This window comes from Hylobates moloch, unplaced genomic scaffold (genome assembly GCF_009828535.3).
Source record: "Hylobates moloch isolate HMO894 unplaced genomic scaffold, HMol_V3 SCAFFOLD_2, whole genome shotgun sequence".
In the NCBI taxonomy this organism is placed as follows: domain Eukaryota; kingdom Metazoa; phylum Chordata; class Mammalia; order Primates; family Hylobatidae; genus Hylobates; species Hylobates moloch.
This window is the reverse complement of record NW_026652277.1, coordinates 146,841,073-146,864,788: the sequence shown is the minus strand read 5'-3', so window position 1 is coordinate 146,864,788 and position 23,716 is coordinate 146,841,073. Positions and strand designations below refer to the sequence as shown.

Here is a 23,716-nt window from a genome sequence, read left to right as displayed (position 1 = left end):
TTTCTTTTCAGTAACACTACACTTAACAAGTATTATATTCCTCACCTCTTTTTCACACTTCATTCCATACTAATCTGTTTTGTGTCACCACCTCTCAATTAAAACTGCTCTTGTCTTTGTCACCAAATTCCATGCAGCCAAATTCGATGGATGATTCTACAATTGCATTTTATCCGACCTTTCATCAGCCTTGGGCCTAGCTGACTCCTTTTCCTCCCACAATTTCTTTTCTCAACTTCCATGACATCACACTTCCCAAATTTCTACCATATTTCTTTGCTGTCTCCTCTGCTTTGACCCTGCTTCTTAATGTCAGGAGCTCCTCAGGGCTTGGGCTGGGTTATTTTTCTCTCTTTTTTAAATCAATTGCACTTTCTCCTGGGTAATTTTATTCAGTTCCACAGTTTATGATGCCTTCCAAAACACATCTCTAGACCAGACAGACATGCTGAATTTAAGACCTGAATATTATAAACACACATTGACATTTACACTTCACAGCCTTTTCAAACAGAAAATTTCTAAACTGGACTATGGATTCCATGCCCCTCTTCCACCCCCACCAACTATTCCTCAGCTCAGTAAATGACACCACAACCAACTGATCAATCGTTCAAACTGGTCATCTATGACTCATTCTTAAACTCTTTATTTCTTTAATCTCTCCCCTAACATACAGTCTTGAATCAGTAAGTCCTATTTGTTCTACTATCAAAATATATATAGAATATGCTAACTCTTTTTATATCCCCTGCCATGATCCTAACAGCAACCACTGTCATTGCTGTGTTCCACTGCAACTACATATTAACCCTTCTCTTTCCTATCATTCATGCCTTCCTAAGACACATTCTTCCTACTGTAGCCATAATGCTTTCTTCAAAAAAATGTAACTCAGGCTGGGTGAGTTGGCTCATGCCTGTAATCCCAGAACTTTGGGAGGCTGAGGTGGGAGGATTGCTTGAGCTCAGGAGTTCGAGACCAGCCTATGCAACATATTGGGATCTTGTCTCTGTTAAAACAAACAAAAATAGCTGGGCATGGTGGTATACATCTGTAGTCCCAGCTACTCAGGAGGCTGAGGCAGGAGGATCACTTGAGCTCAGGAGTTTGAGGCTGCAGTAAGCTATGACAGCATCACTGCACTCCACCCTGGGTGACAGAGCAAGACCCTGTCTCAAACAACAAAAAACACCCCAAAACCCAAAAATGTAAATCAGATCATTACATTACTCCACTACTCTGCTAAAAGGCTTGTAATGATGTTCCACGCCATGAGAATAAAATGCTCTGTTCTTATCATATGTGCAAAGCTCCTAATGGCCTGGCTTTTCCAGTTACATCTCGTCCCACTTTTCCCCTTGCTTACAAAGCTCCAGCCATGCTCCTTCTTTCCAGTCCTTACAGACTCCACGATCTACACTGCTTCCTCTGCAGCTCTTTTTACATCGTTGTCCCTCTCTTTCTTCAACACTCCATTTAGCTGTCACCACCTCAGGAAGCCTTTCCTGACAAACTCGTACAAAGTAGACTTTCTAAACTTCATACAACCAATTGCAGTAACTTTATCATAGAACCCTGTTTATTTCATTCTTAGAATTTGTCACACTTATTTATATTTGCTTTCTGGCATATCGTTAATGTTACCACTCAATGCAACGTCCTTGAGGACAGGGACAATATCTGTATTGTTAATGGCATTATTTTCCATGTGTAGGGTCTTGTTTGTCTCAAAATACATGCTCATCAAATACTAGTCAGCTAAATGAAAGTATGAACAAACAAACAATTCTATGAGGTGGTTAATATTATTTCCATTACATAGAAGAAGAAACTGAGATTGCCTAAAACTCTTTTTAATAGTATACCACCTGTCTCATCTGTCAAGTGAAATCTATGATGACAGCACTATGAAAGTAAGAAAATTTTTGTAAGATTTAACTGTAGAACACTTTATAAGAAGTCAAGTAGAAATGAGAAAAAAGATTCTGAATCAACACTGTGGCCCCAAATGAAGTAAAAGAGAATGTCTACAATGGAGTCATTTGATCTGCTTTTGGCTAGAGGTTCTCAGCAAGCTGGAATTAAGACATTAATGGTCTTTGGCGTTTACTCAGCTTTTAAGGGATCCCAGGATATTAGTGATAACAAGGCTAGAATGGCCTTACAAACCACACTTAACTGAAAAGCAAATGAAATAATGAAAGGATAGGACTGAATAATAGTGAATTTAGGGACAGAAATTTTGATAAAGAAAAAAATGAATTAATTTCAGAGTAGAAGATATGAAGAAGTCAGAGAGAAAATCCAAAGTTCCAAAATTCATTGCCTCTGGATTCAATTAAGTTCTTTTATGGATTACAAAGTAACTTTATTTATCAAACAATTATTGTGTGACAGATACAGGAAGTTTTTATTATCGCTCCTTTTTTTTTTCACACTCACATGCTTCTATCTATCTATTACCATTATTTAGCATCCAATTTAAGATTTCTCCACTCCAGGACACTTTACATCTCTCTCCACTGCAGTAGCTCATCCCTCTGAATGATTATTGCATGTGTGTTCTGTGGAACATACTGCTCCCTTAATTATATAGTGCTGAGATCCCATTTTTCATAGGTATTTATTGTCTCCCTAAACAGATTGTTAGCTCCATAAGGACAGGGATTATGTTGTATATACTTATTGGTAATTTATACAGGTAAATTTACAGAATTTATCAAACATATCTAGAATGTATCAAAAATATTTTTGAAGGTGAGGAGGAGACTAAAAGCATAGCCAATTAAGCAACTGTAATATTCAAGTAATTTTATATTCAATGGGCATTTAGAACTTGTATAAAAGATAATGCAAAGGATGAGAATAAAGTATGTGGAAGCAAGCCTTAAATCAAGAGTAGAATTAAGTTATTTATTAAGCCAATTGAGAGAGGATCTTAAAAGTTCAAATAGAGCAGTCTGGTTGGAATCAAGAGCGAAAGGCTCTTGTTTCATCAAATATATTGTGTATTTTATATGTAAAATCAAATTTGGGTTGACATAGCTAACTGATATCCATAATTATCTTTCTCTTATCTACATGAATTTTGGAAAAGCAAGTACTTCTATAAGTTGTATCTAGTTTTATTTCTAGAAAGGTGAATCTGAGCTCAGTTAAAGGAAACACAGCTGTCATGAATATGACTGCGTATCTCTAGATGTATGCATTATTTTAAAAGTACGAGAGAACTGACAAAGCAATGCCTAGAGTATTTCTATAAATGGCATAATGAGGTAGTGTTCTGAAGTGGAACATCTCAGTACACTCAAATGATTCCTTAAAGGCACCATTTTAAAGAAACTAAGCTCCTATTTATCTGCAAGCCATGCCCTCTGTCAAGGAAATAGTGTTCACATTTTTTGACCAGGTTTCAAGTAAAACCAGTTTTCACACAACCTAAAAGAAAATATACAGAAGCAAATAAAAATTGTTACCTTAAGATGACACACTGTAGTATTAAGTAAGAACCATTAATCTTATTATAAATCTAGGATATTGAGACAACAATAAATATCTCAAACATTAGGTGCTAAACAAATCAAAGACCTGTAGGCAATTTTCTATATCAAGGTATTTTTTCCATATATTATATTCTTGACATTCTGAAGATTGTATGCTTCAGATGATTGTGATTTGGTTGTATTCTTAGAAATGAAGTAGAGGAAAAGTGTGATACAGAATTAAAAAATGAGAGAAAAGTAAAAAAATAGAGTGCTAAATTTTGGATAACATTATGATGAAAACGAAGAGAAAATATTTTGAAGTGCTATTCTGCTACCATCCAGCATACAATAGATCAAATATGTAGTAAAGACAGAAACATCAGATTTTCAGTTACAGGCAAAATATCTCAGAGAGAAAGAGTTACAAGATGAAATTATGTGGTTAATACTCTAATTGAAAGCCACGGCTTTTGGTAGACATTCAAGTTTTGTTTTTAAGTGATACACATTATTTGTGTAATTATTGATGGGAAAAAACAGCTCTTATTAGAATAGGTTATTGAAAGCAATGTTGAGGGAACTTTAAATGCACTAAGGATACATTCTCCCAAGCTTACTTCACAAGAGGAGCCAGTATACCCTGGTGGGCACTGACACACTTCTACAGCTGCTGCAATGCTTCCATCAGTAGGAGAGGAGACAGCGGATTCAAGGTTAACAGAGCTCAACCTATGGCAGAGGAAAAAAGAGATGGTGAATAAGTAAAGATCTTAGGTATTATACAGCTGTAGGAATCGTACAGCAACAATGACATAAATATAAGCCAATTATGTATGCTGAGAAAGGAAGCTGATGAATACCATAACCAAAAGCTCTGGTCGTTTGTCACATTAGGTCAAGTTGGCTCAGTCTAAAGTGCTGACAATCACCACCACCTCCAAATGCTGAACAGACATGAGAATGTTCTTCTTCGTCTCTTGGCTCTTGGCTATGTGTTTTGATTTTCATTTTTTGGAGATAGACATTTTTAAAATCATATAGTTAAAAGGTCTTTTAAAACAGAAAACATTCCAATGACTGCTTGATTTCTTTTAGTGCTTAAACAAGGAAAGCAGAAGTAGACAATATTAATATTCCATCTTAGCTTTTAAATTGAAATAAAAGATGGAAACAATTTTGTTTTCTTTTTCTTAGAGCTAAACCTGCTTGTTTGTAGTTGGTATAAGCTAAACTTTCTCAAAGTGCTCAGTTGACTGACTTAGAATGATCTCTGGAATTTGTTTTTGGCCTAAATTAAATCCATTGTTCTCTGTATCTATGGACTTCACTTCATTGGTGCTTTTGTACAATCTGGTGATTTTAGCAGAGTGATTTGGCATAACTCATTATTTTAGATAAAAGCTGGTTTGGCCAAATGGAAAATTGGAAAAAAATGCTGACACACACATATTTCTTTTCTTATTATGCATTCACATTTTAAATAAATGTTATTGGTATCTTACTTGCTTTTTCTATTTTTGTGTAAAAGGACATTTTAAAAGCTTAATTATTAAGAATACAGTTTTGTGAGTCAAATAGACCAAGATTTATATCCTGTCTCTGATATTTACCAGCCTTGTAGCCTAGAAGAAAATAACTTATTCCTTCTAGGCCTGAATTTTTTCTTCTATACAATGGAGATAATATGATAGTCCATACACCATGAGCTTGATTTAAAAGGAAAAATGAATATAAACTTCTTGGTATAATACGTAACACATAGTAGGTTATTATGAAATACTAGACATTTTATTAACCTATTTTCATTGTTGCAACCAAATAAAAATGACTACAAGAACATTACAAGAAATATACTTTTCACTATTTGTATCTCCAAATCATTTTAGTGTATGAAAATAAATTTTAAATAAGCTCTAAGAGCACATAATTAAATGACTACTATTGACTCATAATAATTAGTTTTAAAAATTACTGATAGACATTTTATAGCATACAATATGGCATCTTGTAACCATAAGAAAGAAGCAACTGATTCTTGCTATGGCCTGCATTTTCAGTTCCTTTCTCAGGAATGATGGTAGATTTTTGTTGATCAGTGATTCACACTTACCAAATAACTTGTTAGATTTGGGAATCAATGCTGGGAATTTGGGAATCAAGCCAGAGAGCAAAGCTAAAAGGCTTATTACAAGGTGTAAACGTATCTTCAAAAGTGATGATCTTTATCCAAATTGTAAGCTTTTCAGCAATAGATTTCTAAAATTTTCATTGCTTTTACCCCCACTTTGCTAATCCTAGACACTTGACAGTACTTTTGAATATGTATGAGCTCATATATGATCAGGAAGCAGAAAAGGAAATCAACCCTGAAATCACCAAATATAGGCAGTTGGATGGGATCATCCTAGCTGCTGAGTGCTAGATGGTACCCTCTAAAGACAAGCAAATTATCTTTACCTGTAAATAAACTCATCCAACGCTATTAATCGAGTGCTATATTCTCTCGGGGCACATCTTGGACAACCTGGTAGAATGTACTAGAATAGGCAAATATCACTGCTCTAGTGTTTAAGTTACATGTGTCATTTGAAAATCATTAAATGCTTTTTTTTTCCCCCTTCACCAAGGAACCCTGTCAATGAAAAATGCAGTGTCACAGGCATTTATTTTTCTTGTCATTAGTTTAGGTGAAATTCACATCACATAAAATTAAGCATTTTAAGTTGTACATAGAGAGGAACTTGGACATTTGGGATAGGATGAAAATTTTCTAACCTATTTAAAATTTAAAAAATAAATTGTAGAATTCCGTGATTTAGTACATTTACAATGTTGTGAAACTACGACATATATCTAATTCTAAGACATTTTATCAGCCCAAAAGAAAACCCAGAATCAATTAGGCAGTCATTCTCTATTCCCCTCTTCCTCTAACCCCTGTAAGCTAACAATCTGCTTTTGTCACTATGAAGTTACCTATTCTAGATAACTTCATTGTAGCATGTATCAGTATTTCATTCCTTTTAATGACTAATATTCACTGCATGTACATGCCACACTTTGTTTATTCATTCATCAGTTGATGAATATTTGGATTGTTTCTACCTTTGAGCTATCATAAATAATATTGCTATTCATATTCATAAACACATAATACCTATTTTCAATTCTTTTGGATGTATATCTAGAAACAGAATTTCTGGGCCTGATAAGTCTCCTTAACACAACAGGGTTTTGAAGAGTTACTAAAGACAGTACTTATATTGGCATGAGCTTATGGGCTACTCCTTGAGAACAGAAACCTATCTTGCCATCTATATGCAGCATGATCATCTCCATACATGTTCAGTAGACTTTTGTTGAATGGGTGAATTGATGAATGGATGGATGGATGGATGGATGGGTGGATGGGTAGATAGATGGATAGATGCATACAAAAGTAACTGACTAAATACTTAAATAATAAATGAATAGATGAATGGAAAACAGTTCTATTACAAACAATGACTAACAAACTCCATGGCAAAGGATACAATAAAGCCTACTAGCCACATTTCAGATAAATAAAATCAGATAAGTAAAATATAAATTACTTGTTTGATTTGACATAGAAAATAAATGGAAACTGTTCTCATTAGAACTTGAGGCCAGAGACCAGAACTCACCTGAATGTACTGTGAAATCTAACTGCCTGGAATTAATGGACGTCACTTGATAAACCTATAATTCTGATCATTTTAATTTCAGAATTAGATGATTTCATGGTTGATATACTAGTTGATTATCATACAACAGATCACCACAATTTACTAAACAGCAGATTGATTAACTGTATCTAGATACAGTCCAAGAATTTCTGATATAAAATTGACATGAAAACTCAAATAAAGAGTTCTGGAAATTTCAAAATAGAAGAATGAGCAGTTGACTACTTTAAGAAACAGTTTTAAAAAAGATACAAAAACAAAAATATTTTCAGTGAACTGACAAATTTCATTTGTCTTTTGAACAACAGATGTTCCTCTCCTTAATCTGTGTAACCATTTTGAGCTACGAGAAACTTCAACACTCAAACATCTTTCCCAGTAATATTCCACATTAGTATTCACTGAGCAATCCCAGTGTTCATTAGGTTCTGCTATTTGTTAAATGGGATTTTAATGTGTTTAACAGTTTCAAGTGTTACTCATGAAGAAGGCTGCAGTTTATTTTTTTTCCTTCAATATGGTCATTTTCTTGATATCAAGCTGCATTCATTTAAATACATAATGTTGGCAATAATAAAGTACTAAATTTTAGAGATGCATGAGCTACCAAAGAATTGTCAACTAAGTCAAATGCTTTAGCTGACTATTCCTTCTTATTTTTATGCCTTGAAAATACAGAAAAGATGATGGATGAAGAGAGAGGACATAATTATACAAGCTACTGTGAAAAATATTGGAACTATTTCAGAAACATTGTCTTGGTGCTGCCTTAAACTCAATATTTTTGTTTTACTACATTTCCCACCAGAGTAAGATATGCTATAATACAGTGAAACAACCAGCACAGAACATTATACTTTAAAACAACAAAAATGCCCTTGATGTTACAATTGTCTTTTTTCTACCCACTATATATATATATATATATATATTTGCTATATATAATTATATATATTTGCTATATATATATATAGCAAGATATTTTGTCCAAACATTTTCAATCCTACATCAAGTAAGAGCAGTAACTGACAGAAACTGATACTTTTGCAGCCATTTATGAAAAGTGTATTAAATGCTAACACAAGAATTCATCTCTTCCTTCTTTGTTCTACCAGTATGCACTGTGCACACTTCTTCTGCACTATTTATATGCACTGTGCACACTTCTTCTGCACTATTTATATTATCATAAATGTACAGTATGTATATGTATATCTGTCTTCTCTACTGTACAATGCCTTATTTGAATTGAATGATTATTTGTCCACCTTTGTATTCTTACAGCCTAGCCTAGAGTGACTGCTTCTTAATAGTTACTACTTACTGTCTACTATCTTCTGTGCACTATGATACAGGCTGGAAAGACATTTCATTTAAGTATCAATAAACAATGTAACAACCTATGTCTATTCACATTTACAAATGAAGAATCTGAGGCTCAGAGGAGTAAAGAGCCTTGTCCAACACAATACCATTAGCAAAGGGTGCAGCATAGATTCAAACCTAAGCATGACTCCAAAACCAGAGATCTCCTTGTTACCCTGCATTGCCTCCCAACATACGTTGGATACTATTTCAGGTGCTTAACATACATTATGTTTTCGCTTAATTGCCAATCTTGAAATTTAGACATTGTTTCTGCCATTGTATAGAAGAGGAACTGAGATTTAGAGAGATAATCATGGAAGGTGCCCAGTAAATATTTGCAGACTGAACAAATCCAACACTTACAGAATAGCATTGGGAGGTAGTCAAAGATAATGGGAGGGAAACATAGGGTAAAATGTTGGCTGCACCTCTTACCAATAGCCGGATGCCAAGGCAGCTGCAAAAATCTTTTTAAGTCCTAGTGTTATCAGTAAAATGTCTTCAAAATGTAGTTACCCAAATCATTAACTTCAGAAGGCAGAGGTATACTGTGTACCTATCAATACTATTTCTATGATTATCAAAGACTCCTTTGTTCACAAGAATTTTTCTAGATTATTTATTATATAAATTCTGTATAATCTTTTTTGATCCCAAACCCCAAAATCTACACTAAAAGTTGTGTAAAAATATCTTGCCTTGAAAAGATTTTGTATTTATTTTCAAGCAATACTCATGAGTTGTATCATGATAAAGTCACGATGAACTCGGTTATGCTGTGGTAGCAACTCCAAAATCTCAATGGCTTAACAGAAAACAAAGGCTTACTCATGTCAAATCCTCTACAGGCCTGGGTGACTGTTAGGGCGGCTGACCTCTGTGTGCTAAATCAGTATTCCAGGCTCGTTTTTTGCTTTGTTGTGTTGTGTTTTGTTTTTTTATTTTTTTGAGACAGAGTTTCTCTCTGTCACCCAGGCTGGAGTGCAATGGCGCGATCTCGGCTCACTGCAACCTCCACATCCCGGGTTCAAGTGATTCTACTGCCTCAGCCTCCTGAGTAGCTGGGATTACTGACACGTGCCACCATGTCTGGCTAATTTTGGTATTTTTAGTAGAGATGGGGTTTCACCATGTTGGTCAGGCTGGTCTCAAACTCCTGACCTCATGATCCGCCTGCCTCAGCCTCCCAAATTGCTGGGATTACAGGCATGAGCCACTGTGCCCGGCCCCAGGCTGTTTTTTAATCTTCTGGTTGCTGAGTAAGCTGCAGAAAGTCTCACATTGGAAATTCAATGTTTACCTCAGGAAAAAAAAAAAATACATCATTTCTGCCACATTTCATTGGCTAAACCAAGTCATGTGACACATCTACCCTCCAGGATTAGAGAAATGCAATCTCCCCTATGGATGAGATTGGAAATTTGGTGAAGTCTACTAACGTCTACTGTAAAGTAAGAGGAAAATGCACTTTGTGCAGAGCTCTATATCTAATATAGGTGCTTCATAAAAGCCTTTCTTGATTGAAAGACCAAGGATGTTACTAAATCCAAGGCTTGGAGAATTTAAAGGTGAAAGATGCACAGTTCAGTTAGGTTGATTTCTCTTATATTCTTAAAAGAAGAATGAAAAGTTTTCTACTTGTGCCTTCATCTTCCTAGTGAGGACAGCGAGAAGAAAATAAATTAATTTTATCTAATGGGTCTCTGACTGTCATATGTATGGAAATATCAGTACGTGCCTTTCTCTAGAGGTCTCTAAGTCTTAATGGTATTTGAAGAAAATATGATCCTTTGGGATGAAGGAGATAAGATAGAAATGCTTTATATTTGTGTGCTGGGTTACCACTAGCCAAGTGCTTTTGCAGCTCTCTAATTCAATTCTTGCAGCGACCTTTTGAAGTTGGCAGAGCAATTGTCCTCCTCCTTATTTTACAGATGAAGTGATTGAAGTCCAAAGAGGTCAAAGCCATACTTATGTTTACAACTATTAAATAGCTGACTTGAAAACAAAAGTCAAAATCCTTGACCCGTAGTCCGGTTCTCCTTCTGTTATACAATTCCATCTAACTATATAACTGGAGGAACCTAAGCCCATTTGCTTAAAGAACTGCCACGGAAGTAAATCCACTGTAAATAAGTCTAAATATGAATTTTTGTTGAGCTTCAATTTACTGGTGCTTGCACACAAACAGTATACCAAGTCAGAAGCCTACTGTGCAAGACAAGTTGAAATCAATTCAAGTGATGTTTTACAAATATGACTCAATCTACTAGTAGATCAAACATAAAATATAACAAGCTTACTGACTGACTCCAGATTCATGCCGACTTTCAGCTCACCTGAGTGGGTAGGAGTTTCAAATCTGACATTGGCTTTTACTTATTGAACCACAGTGCTTTAGGTAATGTAGGTGACAGAAAGTAGCCACCTACTTGGATTAGCTCTTGTGTCATTTCACAGAGCCGCACTGTGAATGCATTCCTCCTGTATGGCGAAACCTCAGAAGACTGCAAACGAAACCAGTGATTTTAAGATGGGTAGACACTGAAGCTATCCAACATAAATCAGGGGGAAATGTCTTTGTATTAATTAGCCTGAAAAGCAATGCTGACAAAAATAAATAAGCCCCCTAGCCACTTTTTTTGTCAATTTGGTTGTCATTCATTTTGAAAGCTGGAGGACTCATCTCTTTGTACTGTTTAAACATCATGACAATCTCTATTTACTAAATGGGAAAAACATAATTAATTCCTAAGTGCTGCTTCTCATCTCCATAGCATTTTAACCCAGCTTCTAGAAGAATTGCCTATGCAAAAGAGGTACATTGTTTGGCAATGGTTCTGTTTATGATTCTGCAGTTCTCTCCTTTGGGAAATGGTAATGATGATTAGACTAAGCTGAAATATTACCAGTGAAAGGCAAACTAGGCAGCACAGGGAAATGTTGGGGGACAGGGAGGTGAGAGGTGGTGGTGTCAGCAATAAAAACTCCAATATTGGAGACATTGCTTTCATTAAAGGTATACCGGGGTGTCAGGCTGGGGTCACATTTGAATGTCTAACTTAACCTGATTTAGAAGGAAGTTCCTATGACATCTTGTGTTATTTATTATTAGAGTAGAAAACGAGAAGGGTAAAGAGCTCATTCAGACACAGTTGAAGTTAAAATTCTGTCAGATAAAAATGTCATTGTTTTAAAAATAAAAAAACAAAGCAGCTTACAGCAGTTAATCAGACACGAGCATATTTGGTTCAAGTCAGGGAGTTCACTCTTTAAAAAAAAGGGGGCGGGGAGAACAAGAAAAAAACTGAAAGTGTTCTAGGTGATGAGTACTTTCCTAATTATCACATATCATGTTAACAAAGACCCTGAAAAGTAGGCATTAGTATATCCACTTTACACTGAAAAGAAACGTTCCTCAAGACTTAATCACTTGCCAAAGGTCACACATACATAAGCAATAAAGCTTATTGAATTTCTATTCAGTTTGGCTCCAAAGTTCATATTCTTTCCTTTATACCATATGGTTGTTATAGTCTTAAAGTGTTTTATAGTGAGATGGGTGGTTACTTAAATGAAAAGACTTACTTTTCTTATTACAATCTATATACTATTAAGCCAGAAACTAGTTAACAACTACTGGAAGGAAATATTTTAAAAACCACTTTCCAAATAGGGGTGCCCTGGAATTTATATCTTTTTAGCTTCCCACTCTGTGAGCCATCATAAAGGAGACTTTATTTTCCAATATAACGTTTCTCGATATAGGAATCGTTAATTGATCACATGTTCTGACAGAATTGTGAAAGAATCATCAATAATAATAAAAACCGAGACAAATTTATTCTGGGTATTTACAACTGTAAAGGTTTAAGGGGAAAGCCTTTCAGAAAACTAGGGTTCCGTTCTTATCTGCTGTTTGAAGACAGCAAATCCTAGGTGCCTTTAAAAATTCACTCCTGGGGCGGCTCCTGCACCTTTGCCCCAAAGTAAATGAATGTGTGAACGTTGGGGCTGCAGTTCTTGATTTTACCTGAAGATGGCATCCATCCCAAAGCTGTATGTGATTTGTAGGAGGACTCTCTTCAAATTCGCAAGCACTGTCATAAATTCCCTTCTATTGACTGGAAAATGTGTGCCATGTATGGTAAATGATTCTTCTTTAAGTAACAATACATTAATATGTTCTTCAGATGGGTGCAAGTACACCTCATCTTGGGCTGTGCTGATTCTTAAGTCATTACCCTAAAAAGGGAAAAAAAAAAAGAAATAAAAAAGGGTAAAACTGAAAAGAGGGTACAAAAGTGTCAAACATATCTATATTTGGATCCTCCACCCTCAATAGACTTTTAACTTTTAAAATTTATGTTTATTATTTATTTATTTATTTATTTTTGGAGACAGAGTCTCGCTCTATCCCCCAGGCTAGAGTGCAGTGGCACGATCTCATCTCACTGCCACCTTTGCCTCCCAGGTCCAAGCGATTCTCATGCCTCAGCCTCCCTAGTAGCTGAGATTACAGGCGCCTGCCACCAAGCCCCGCTAATTTTTTGTATTTGTAGACGAGGCCGGGGTTTTGCCATGTTGGCCAGTCTGGTCTCAAACTCCTGACATCAGGTGATCCACCTGCCTCAGCCTCCCAAAGTGCTGGGATTACAGGCGTGAGCCACCACACCCGGCCTTAGTAGACTTTTATTTTCAGGTTGGCTTTCCCTGTCATTCAGGGAATATATTTGTGGTATACATGAAGGGAAGGCAATGCAATTTCAATATTAGCCTTAGCCAAATGCATTATGGAGCATATGCTTCCTGGTTTGGCATGACCTTAGTTCCCTGTTAACTAAAATAATAGCTACCTGACAACTCATAAACATATATGTGATCACAAACACCTTGAATTGACAAAAGTGCACGAAAGTTACATATTTCAAATATATTATCTTATGATGGATGTGGCTTGTGTAGAACAATAGGGAAAGAAACTTAAAACTGAATTAAGCTATTATTTTAAAGGAACTTTCTACATGGGGAAAAACAAACAATAAAAAAGACTGCAGTCTAATTCTCAAAATAGGATAATGGCATCTAAGGAGTATATTGAATGACCTATGACATTTAGGTAATCCTTCTTGTCTTAGTTCATTCACATGAATGCTACATAATTTCACTCAACACTTTACATTTAGAGAACTTCTTTCTTCTAAAAGGGATTCCAAAGTATACATCTACTTGCCATATATATGTATACAGACAGATAGAGAGAGAGAGAGAGAGAGAGAGAGAGAGCAGACCACTTCATCCAATACTGAAAAATGTCCATTTTGAGAAAAGAATTTTTTATTTTGTCATAGATTCACATGCATGAAAGTTTCAAGACAGAAAACAACAGAGCCTCGTGCTAAATTAACATCTACCCATTTGGAGTAATGAACATGCATGCATGTGTGTGCCTCTGAATATGTATCAATGTCAAGGGGAGGGGATACATTACTGGAAAGAATGGATATGATAAGAAAGGGTGGCAGAGAGCCTCTAAGGAAACCTCAGGCTTCGAGCATTTTGAAATCGCCTATGGCCCTTCAAATCTTGAAAGCAGTTTCTCCTGTACCTTTCTTACCTAAAACAGGATTCTGAAGTCAAGATTTAACTGTAGCTAAATAAACAAGTTTCCTGTTTCATTTTATTTTATCTAATATAAACAAGGGAGTAGACAATAAAATCTATCTGGAAGCAAGAGAAAATGGGAAAAACACAACCATGTAAATTAGCATGCACCTAAACACTTTCATAATATCTATATTTTGGAAATACGGTCCTTATGCTTGAAATTTGATTTCAAGTCTGGTCTAAAGTTCTCCTTTATCATTCAAACCCAACAAATATACTTAATCTTCTAGATATGTCTCAGAGTGAAACACAAGAGTGGCATAAAAATCTCCTAAGGTATATTTTTGTTAGTAGTCATGGAAGTCAATGTCAAACCAGGCAGGTAAAAAATACAGTACTGGTAACCTCAAGTAACATCAGGAAGTAACACAGGTGAACATGCTCTCAGTACTCTACCTCTAAGATAATCATAAGCTGGAGAACACGTTCTGTATCTTCTTCCTCTTCTTCAAGGTCATACGATATGGTAAATGTCAACTGTCCTCCTACTGCTGGGAGCTACAAGACAGAAGATGCATAATCATTACAGGATAGGAGATGGGCTATTAAATCATATTTTACTTATTGTTGTGTAAGAATTTTATTGTTCTATAGGGCAGTATTTGCAAGAAGCAGAAATCACTGGAGTACGGAGTAGGAATGATAGGCATTTATTTAGGAGTAACCTTTTACGAACCTTACCCATCAACTGCAAGCCTGACATAAACATAAATGTATGTATTATTTTCCCCAGTATTGCAGGCTTGCTGAAATAGGTTAAGTTCCGTGAAGCCAAACACCAGATCCTCCTGTCATCTTCTTAGTCTATAGTTTGAGCTTTACAAATCCCAAACAGAGAACGATCTTTGTCAAAATTGGGAGATTTCTACCCATCTGCCCAGAAAGTCACTCACTTTCTGTGAGTCTGGATTCTTTCAACAAAGACATCCCTCCATTTGACAGGCACTTTACATAGCCCATACACTAAGCTGAGAAATGTTATTGGTCAAAGAAAAACAAAAGGCTAGCAGCAAATTTTACATTCAAATTCAAACAAAACTGCCAAAGAAGGTATACTTTCCTCTGTGCAATTTAATAGGCTTAGTTTGAATAAATATTATCCTCTTTTCATTAAGCAAACTTATTTCCTTCTAATATACATGCCAAGCCCCATGCAATGTACACTTGAGGTTTACAGTTTTTCACATTGACAGTCACCTTGTAGAAATTAAGAAAAAAATGGGAAAGCAAGATCATTTATAGGACAGGAATCAAAATTGAAGTTGTGAGTGACAGACTCAATGCAAATGTTGCAATCCTTTTTTTAAAATTCCACTCCAGCACTGTAAATAGAGACATTCATAAAACAAAGCTGATGATCTATATTCTGTTGCTTGCTCTGTGCTGACATGCGGAGACTTGGCTTTGCAGGGTTGGCTCTCTATGGCCTTTCATGGCCGACCCTGACCAGAAAGCAACTCCTGGCTGGGAGTGCACTGGATGGAGGAGGAGGAACCCTGATTCCTCTTAGTGTTCCACAGAGAATGGCACATAGCTCGCTATGGCTGATTAAACAGGATTTTAAATTGCAGCTCTGCAATGTCTTCTAGGAGCTCATTACGTGGGGCTCTATAAGGAACTTAAATTCGGAAAACTCTGATTCCCCTAATCCACTGAGAAATGGCCTTATTTGAATGTCTTTTCACATATAAAATAATAAATATCTGCCTGGACTACAGCACCTGGCATTATTGTGAGTAATGAGGGGTGAACCTACGTAGAAGATTTTAGGTTCTATTAAGATAAACATTCAAAATTTCACATAGCATGCTTCTTCAGATCAGCTACACATTTTCTCAATAAAAGGATTCTAGAAAGGCAGGAGAAAAAAAGTTTTATGTTGTATGTATTTCAAAAAAGGACTGAACTATTTAGAATTTTCTAAATTAATAAATACATTTGAAAGGCGGTTTGGGAAGAATATTGGGACATAGGCCTATAAGGTTCCAAAATTTTGAGCTTCCAAATCTATTCTGATTATTTAAAATTTGAATTACATGCTATTTTTCTTGAATATGGCTTCTCTAAAAAGGAAAGAAAAATATCAACTTAATATATGAAATCACCATATATGCCCAAATAAAATACATTTTGAATTAAGGATAATTTTCCATTTTGTCAATAAAAAGAGTCAAACTGTGTGTAATTTGAAGGTCAAAGCTGTTAAGACTATAGATGAAGTAGAAAAAGATCACCTATGATATTTGATTTGCTAATGTGTTTTTCATACCTATTTATAATAAAGTCACATATAATAGAAACTTGCAGCAGTCCCCACCTTTTTGGCATCAGGGATTGGTTTCGTGAAAGACAATTTTTCCATGGACACAGAGGAGGGGTTTTGGGATAAAACTGTTCCACATCAGATCATCAGGCATTAGATTCTCATAAGGAGCATGCAACCTAGATCCCTCACATGCACAGTTCACAATAAGCTTCCTGCTCCTGTGAGAATCTAATACCGCCGCTGATCTGACAGGGGGTAGAGCTCAGGCAGTGACGCTCACTTGCCTGATGCTTACCACCTGTTGCGTGGCCCAATTCTTAACAGGCCACAGACATGTATAGCTCGGGAGTTGGGGATCCCTGACATAAACTAAAATACTATGAGAGAGGAATTAGAGGTGGGAAAGAGGAACAAATAAATATGCAGAAAAATAGGGGCTCCTCATGCAGGTCAGCGATAATATAAAACATGAACTAAGGAATAGAAATAATTTACCCTATTCTGCTGAGGGCTAATAATAATAGCAATAATAGTAAAACATTGTCTTAGCTCATACTTCATATGTTTTTTTTCTAAACTCTTTTGTGTATCTCTGATACTCATGTTTGCCATTATTACAACATATTTTGAATTGCCTGAAAATTGTCATGAGTGAAGCTGTTTTACTTCCATTTATGTTGTGTGAAACACAGACCATTTAAAAATTTTCAGGATACTGTTACTAGATGTTTTTTTCCCAAGCCACAAGTACCCATTTACACAATATTAGAATCAATGTCTTTTTCATTTACCCTAAAGGTATTTGTTTATGATCACATTTATATAACCAGTTAGTCAAGTACTTACTTAAGTAATTCTTTCTTTCTTTATTTTTTGACCTAGAGTCTTGCTGTGTCATTCAGGCTGATGTGGAGTGGCACAATCTTAGCTCACTGTAACCTCCTCCTCCCAGGCTTAAGCAGTTCTTGTGCCTCAGCCTCCCGAGTATCTGGGACTACAGGTGTGTGCCATCATGACTGGATAATTTTTTGTATTTTTTGTAGAGATGGGATTTCGCCATGTTGGCCAGGCTGGTCTTGAACTCCTAACCTCAAGCAATCTACTGGCCTCCGTCTCCCAAAGTGCTGGGGTTACAGGTGTGAGCCACCATGCTCAGGCACTTAAGTAATTCTTAAAAGGACTGCTTATGATACCACTCTGCAATTTAAAGGATGTACCCCTAGGAATATTAACTTATTCTTTTTAAAATTTCTTTCCATTTTTCCTTCAACTCCACAGTCTTTCCATAAGCTGTAAAATCAAGCTTTTCCTGGTGTTGTTTCCAGTTGTGTCTTCCCCAAAGAGTACATACCATTGTATAAGAGACTTTGCAACGAGTCAGTTACAAGACTTCTTTTCTGAAGGATGCTATTATTCAGGGAAAAAGCTTTGAGAATATTCTGAGTATACGTTGTCCTCTCCTCTTGCTTTAGATGAAGAATTCTCTGCCTCTTCTCCATCTGTCCACTCCTTCATGTTCCAGGTGCCACCTCTGTTTGGTGCCTCCTTGCCCTCGCTTCTGCACTCTCTTAGAATCCCTTCAGTATCCTAACGTTTACTCTCTCCTTCAAATCCAACATGCACAGGGCTGCCAATCTTTATTGTTTCCTCTAGCTCTTATCTATGGTTATTTATTAGTTTCACTATCAAACCTAGAGATATGGGGCATTACACTCAGTTTCTGTATTCCCATACATCCATGTTTTCTAATTTTATCTTCTGTATCCTGTTGACTACCTTTGGTACTCCATTAGAAGTGCGTCTTGAAAGGTCATTTATAAATTCTGTGTAGCAACCACTAATGGCCCTTTGGTTGAGTTTTATTCTTGATCTTTATATGATATATGATTCTTATGATTCTTGACTCCCTTGTCTTTCATTACACTGAATTTTCCTGGTACTCCTTTCCCCATCCTGGTCATACCTCTGTTTCACTTACAGACACTTTTTTTTTCTTATTCTCCGCCTAGTGATTGATATCTCTAAGACCTTTCTCACTCTGTTTTGATTATCATTTCATATGGATTCCATTCTCATAGATTAACTTCTATATTTATACCCGGTCCACCAATCTATATCTTCTGGCCGGTCCTGTGTCTCTCTGTTAATTTTCTCTTGCATCTATAAAAAAGTACCAGAGATGAAGTGACTTAAACAACAGAAATTTATTTTCTCACAGTATTAGAAACTAGAAGTCCAAGATCAAGGTGTCAGCAGAGTTGGTTTCTTTTGAGGCCTCCCACCTTAGCTCATGGATGGCTGCATTCTCTGTTTCTTCACAGGGTCTTCCCTCTGAGTGTGTCTCTGTTCTAATTGTGTCTTGTTATAAGAACACCAGTCATATTGGATCAGGGCCCACCCTAATGACGTCATTTTAACTTAATTACCTCTTAAAAGATCCTATCTCCGAACAGAGTCATATTTGGAGGTACTGAAGATTAACACTTCAATATATGACTTTTGAGGGAATGCAATCAGCCCATAACAGTCTTATAGTGAATTACTTTCCAATAATGTCTCAAACACTCAACATACCCTAAGTTAATCTCATTATCTAGATCTTTCCTGGAGCCAAACTTGATCATTTTCTCAACCTCCATGATTGGGTCAAACCAAATGCTTTATTTCTCTATTTTAAATTAGAAAACTCATAAGTGCATCTTATTTTATTAACTTTATTATTTATATCCGATTAGTCCTTCAATCTATTCTCTTGAAATATTTCTAGTCTAACTTTCCATTCCCAATGCCATATCACACCAAGTAGGTTCTCATCAAGCATCTGAATTCATCTCTCTGACTTCAGTTTTTTTGATAGGGAAAGTTTAATCAGCTATTACATATGTTGTTGCACTTCCCTAATGAAGATTCCCCAGTGGCTCTGGGATTCCTAACGTCATTCAAGTTTCTGTGTAGTTTCAATGTCTCTAAGATCTATCTACCCCCGTGTTCATAAACTGTGTGTAGAGGTGCCCCAGGGTGCTGCAGTAAACTCACAAAGGCAGAGTGGAATATTGTAAACATTTGAAGGAAACACAGCAATACTAAATATCTGTTGGGCACTGCAATAACTAATTCAAGGTGGTTCACAAGTTGAAACCTTAGAACATGCTACATTCCATTTAAGAATGTTCTCAACATTTTGAGCCACGTTTTTGCTTACTTGTACTTTAGGCCACTTTATATCTTTATTAAGAAATGTTTTCAGAGGAGACTGTAATTAAAAGCAAGAACTGCACAAAAGTCAATGTGGAAAAGGAAATAAGGATAGCATTATCCAATCTGATACTCAAGTTTGAGAAGGTATATACTACCCCAAAAGTACCACATCCCATCAGTAAGTAATTCTGGTTATTTACAAAACAAAATATTATTTTCTGTTCATTTTCTTTTTAAACAATTGCTAGGTTGTTAAAACATGAATATTTATTAAGTTGTTTGGCACTAACTACTTAAGAAATAGAACTGCGGCTTATTTCTGTTGGTCAAGGAGGCACTATGAAAAAATCATGAATGCGCTATGAACATTCTGAACTGAGAATGTTTGGCTATGTCTGATCTAGCCTCTTTTTATATTTATCCATTCTGTGACTTAGATTTTTGAAAATGAATTTTCTTGCCAGAATTCTCATTCTTACAGCTCTCTGACCATTCAAATGCTTATTTTCTTTGTTTGCTTAGCTGATGTTTGACTAGTAAGACTAAAGGAAAAAGTATTTTAGTGATATTTCCAAAGCCTGATGCGGAGTCAGTGGTAACCACAGTAAATAAGGGAACTAAAAGTTTCCAAACAGGGAGAACTCCGTATAAAAAAATTCATCCATTAACATTCATTGAAAAATTCTAACAAAATGTAAGTGGTCTTGGTAAGTTATATGTGTGTTCAGCCAATAGAACATTTCATTTTCTCCTGCTATTTAGGAACTAAGCTGTCATTGTTCTATTGTCTAGAGAAATACGGTTTTCCACAGGTAGGAGTAAGTGCAATTTTAGTTCACTTTGAGGCAATTCTTATATTACTGGATGGATTAGACTATATTTACTAGAGATGAAAATTATATCACTATTCAATACGAAGAGAAAGTGATTTTAGTGAGAGCAGTTCATTCCATTTCATAAGGGTCTCTAAAGGCTTGGCCTTTTCCCTCTTTCTCCGTATCTACTAAGGCAAATTCTCTTCAGGGAGATTCAGATATCAAATTGAGAAGGCACTGCAGGAAAAAATTTACCTCCATTCCCAGAGATGGTTCTGGGCTAAGCCATTCACTCTCCTGTTCTTCAGCTTCACCCCATTAAGAAAAGAACAACACAAGTAGCCGTTTCCCATGAGTACCTGTTTTAATTCTACCTTCAGGGGGAAAAACCAGCTTGCTTGCAAGTAATATTATAGTTACTATGCAATATATAACCTAATGTCACAAATAACAATATAGTGTGCATGGTGCACATTGCATTAAAGATTTAATGAGGCAGGAAAGTTTTCCCACATGACTGGAGAAGGCTAAAAGGTAATTCATAAAACTAAGTAAGCTTCATAAAAGAATTTAGCGGTAGGCTACTTGTGGTCTGGCCTCTTTTTTTTTCCCTCTCAATCTCAAGAAATATGAATAGAGGAATGAAGGATGGGATAACCTATTGAGGACAATGTATCTGGAGAGGAAATCCTTTTCATGAAATAAGCCTGGAACATTTGGTTCTCTGATGTCAGATTATCATCACTGTTATTTCACTAAATGGGGTGTAAAACCTAATATTTGCCTTTGCTTACCAGAGCAAATATTTCAGGAGGGATACACAAAAATCAAATGAGAAAAAGGCTTTATAATACCGAGCAGGATAAATTAAACATATCTGTCAATTTCCATTTAGGATCACAAACAGGGCAAGCGATTCATCTTCTCAGATCCCAAAGCCCCCGAGCCTTAAACTCCGAAAAGGTATCCCTCCCATAAAAGTGTTTATTCATGCGTCTATTTGTAGAGCTCTCTTTTATCATAGAAACAGTGTTTCACTTCAAGGTTTTGTTATTTCCTTCAGTGTATGTATAAATTTGAGTTAAGAACAGATTTCTCTTCTTTAAAAGCTCGATAATTATTAGAATAGAACATAAACAAGAGGATTGTAGAGTTAGAGAACAGGCAGAATTCACATGAGAGGTTTTAAAGTTACATCATCCTTAATGCACAGAAAATGAACCAGAGTTGTAGGTGTCAAACAGAGACAACATATTCTAGAAAAGTTGGTTTAGAAGGGAATAAACTGAGTTATGCAGTCCAGCGGATATAAATAAAAAACCTCGAGGAAAACATCCTGCCTGCCTGCATTCATTTCCCTCTTCCTCCTTTTTACCCCTTCCTATCTGCTTTTCCTGCCCTCTTTTTTTTTCCCTGTTATCCATCTTCTCCTTAGCTTTCTTCTTCGTCTCCTTCTCCTCTTCCTCCTTCTTCTTCTTTTCTTCTTCCTCTTGTAGCCATTAGACTGTTTTGATAGCATTTCTTTTCACAATAATTATGTCCTTTTACAGGTGCAGTAATTAGAACTGGTTGGGAAAAGTCCTGAATTTGGAATTTGTTTTTTCTTTTTCAATGTGACCACTACAATCAGTTTAACCTGATAAGATAATCTGTATTGGGTGACCTAAATTGCAGAAGCATAAAAAGTGGTGATGAAAAGTATGAATGTGACAGGGTCAAGGACATAGTTCTGGAACAGACCACCAGAGATACTGCCTCAAGTGTAACTAACATTGATTGCTTATCAGTGTCCTAGAAGCTCAGCCCTTCCACTGCCCACAGGATTACTCACTCATATTTTCCTTCCCACATTTCATATAACTCCACATTCTCATAAAATACAGCCTAGTCAATATTTATATACAATGTTTCTTATTGTTAAGGCCAAGAGATATTCATTATAGTGTTTTGATTGGCAGGGGGTAAAAGAATAACTGTGAAAGACATATAGAGAGGAATGAGAGGCCAACATGAATTTCTCATACAAATTTTTGTTAAAATGTTTATTCACTTGAATAGCACCGACCTATCTTGAGCATATGTTTTGTCTGCTGTGTAACAAAGTAAGGCCCAATTATACTTTCCATGTACTCAGTTATAATTCAAAGTAAATAGAATTTGAAGAGTTTGATCAGGTAAGAGTGCTTTTGGCTGCAATTGAAAACCAGACAATTAGGAGTTCTCATATAACAAGAAGTCCAACAAAATGTGGTAGGCAGACAAAATTTTAAAACAAATGGATTAGCTTTTTTAAATTTTCTTATTCCACATATCTTTCCCCAACACTTAGATCCATTTGGGCACACTTGAAAATATAAATCTCCTATGAATAGATTTGCAAAACATCACATAGAAGAAGATGACGTGCTTAGAAAGGCAACATTCCATATAGGAAATGAGTATTTAATGTTTCCTTTAAGTTTTCTGACTTAGAGTACTACATGTTACTTTACGACATACACTGATCAAATCTTGAGTTGAAATAGTACAATCTCAACAGATGTGAGTAAATGGTAGCGGTGAAATTCTTTGAAGTGCTTTGTGCTATTAGGCCCAGACCCAAACACAGGGTCTTTGCAACAGCTGTTTGTTTTCCATTTACTAACTTATGTTTGGATGGAACATTCCATTAGCACTCTTACTATGGGCTAGATTAATTTATGTGTAAATATTCAGTGCAAAAAATACATGTTATCCACAATTAAACATTGATCTAATCAAATAAACCATAAGTTATGGTTTTATATTAATACAGACATTTCTTATTGATTAGGGTTCAAAATTTTTTCAAGGTCTCTGCCAAGAAAACAAAAAGCCACACGCTCATAATATACAACATCAATGCTGATTACAATAACAGAAAAAATTTTAATCCAAGTTCCTTTAAGCTAAAGAGAAACAGGCTTACTATTGTCAAATAAATAACAAATGAATAAAAAGAAAATGTATAATCCTTGTGGAAAATTTATGGGAATGCTGTAACAAAGAGACCATCAGCAATGCAATTTTCTTTTTAAATGAGAATTGTAGTTAACCTTTCACTTACTGCTTAAAGATTTTGTCTTTAAGGATATTCATCATGTTGGACAGTAGATGGCTATAGTATGGCCCTTTCTACTTCTGTTGCAAAGGGAGGAACAATAGAAAGTATAGAAAACAGAGTTCTCA

At 35.8% G+C, this 23,716-nt stretch overlaps 1 protein-coding gene across 1 annotated transcript in view; it reads right to left on the bottom strand.

Moving 5' to 3' along the window:
- LAMA2 (laminin subunit alpha 2) overlaps positions 1–23,716 on the bottom strand; it is a 656,337-nt gene that overhangs the window by 282,539 nt on the left and 350,082 nt on the right. Inside the window, exons 13-15 of the mRNA XM_058435730.1 lie at positions 14,627–14,728; positions 12,597–12,808; positions 4,106–4,217 (exon numbers count right to left, since the gene is read on the bottom strand). Of these exons, the coding sequence (XP_058291713.1) occupies positions 4,106–4,217; positions 12,597–12,808; positions 14,627–14,728 (426 nt within the window). The remainder of the gene's footprint in view (positions 1–4,105; positions 4,218–12,596; positions 12,809–14,626; positions 14,729–23,716) is intronic.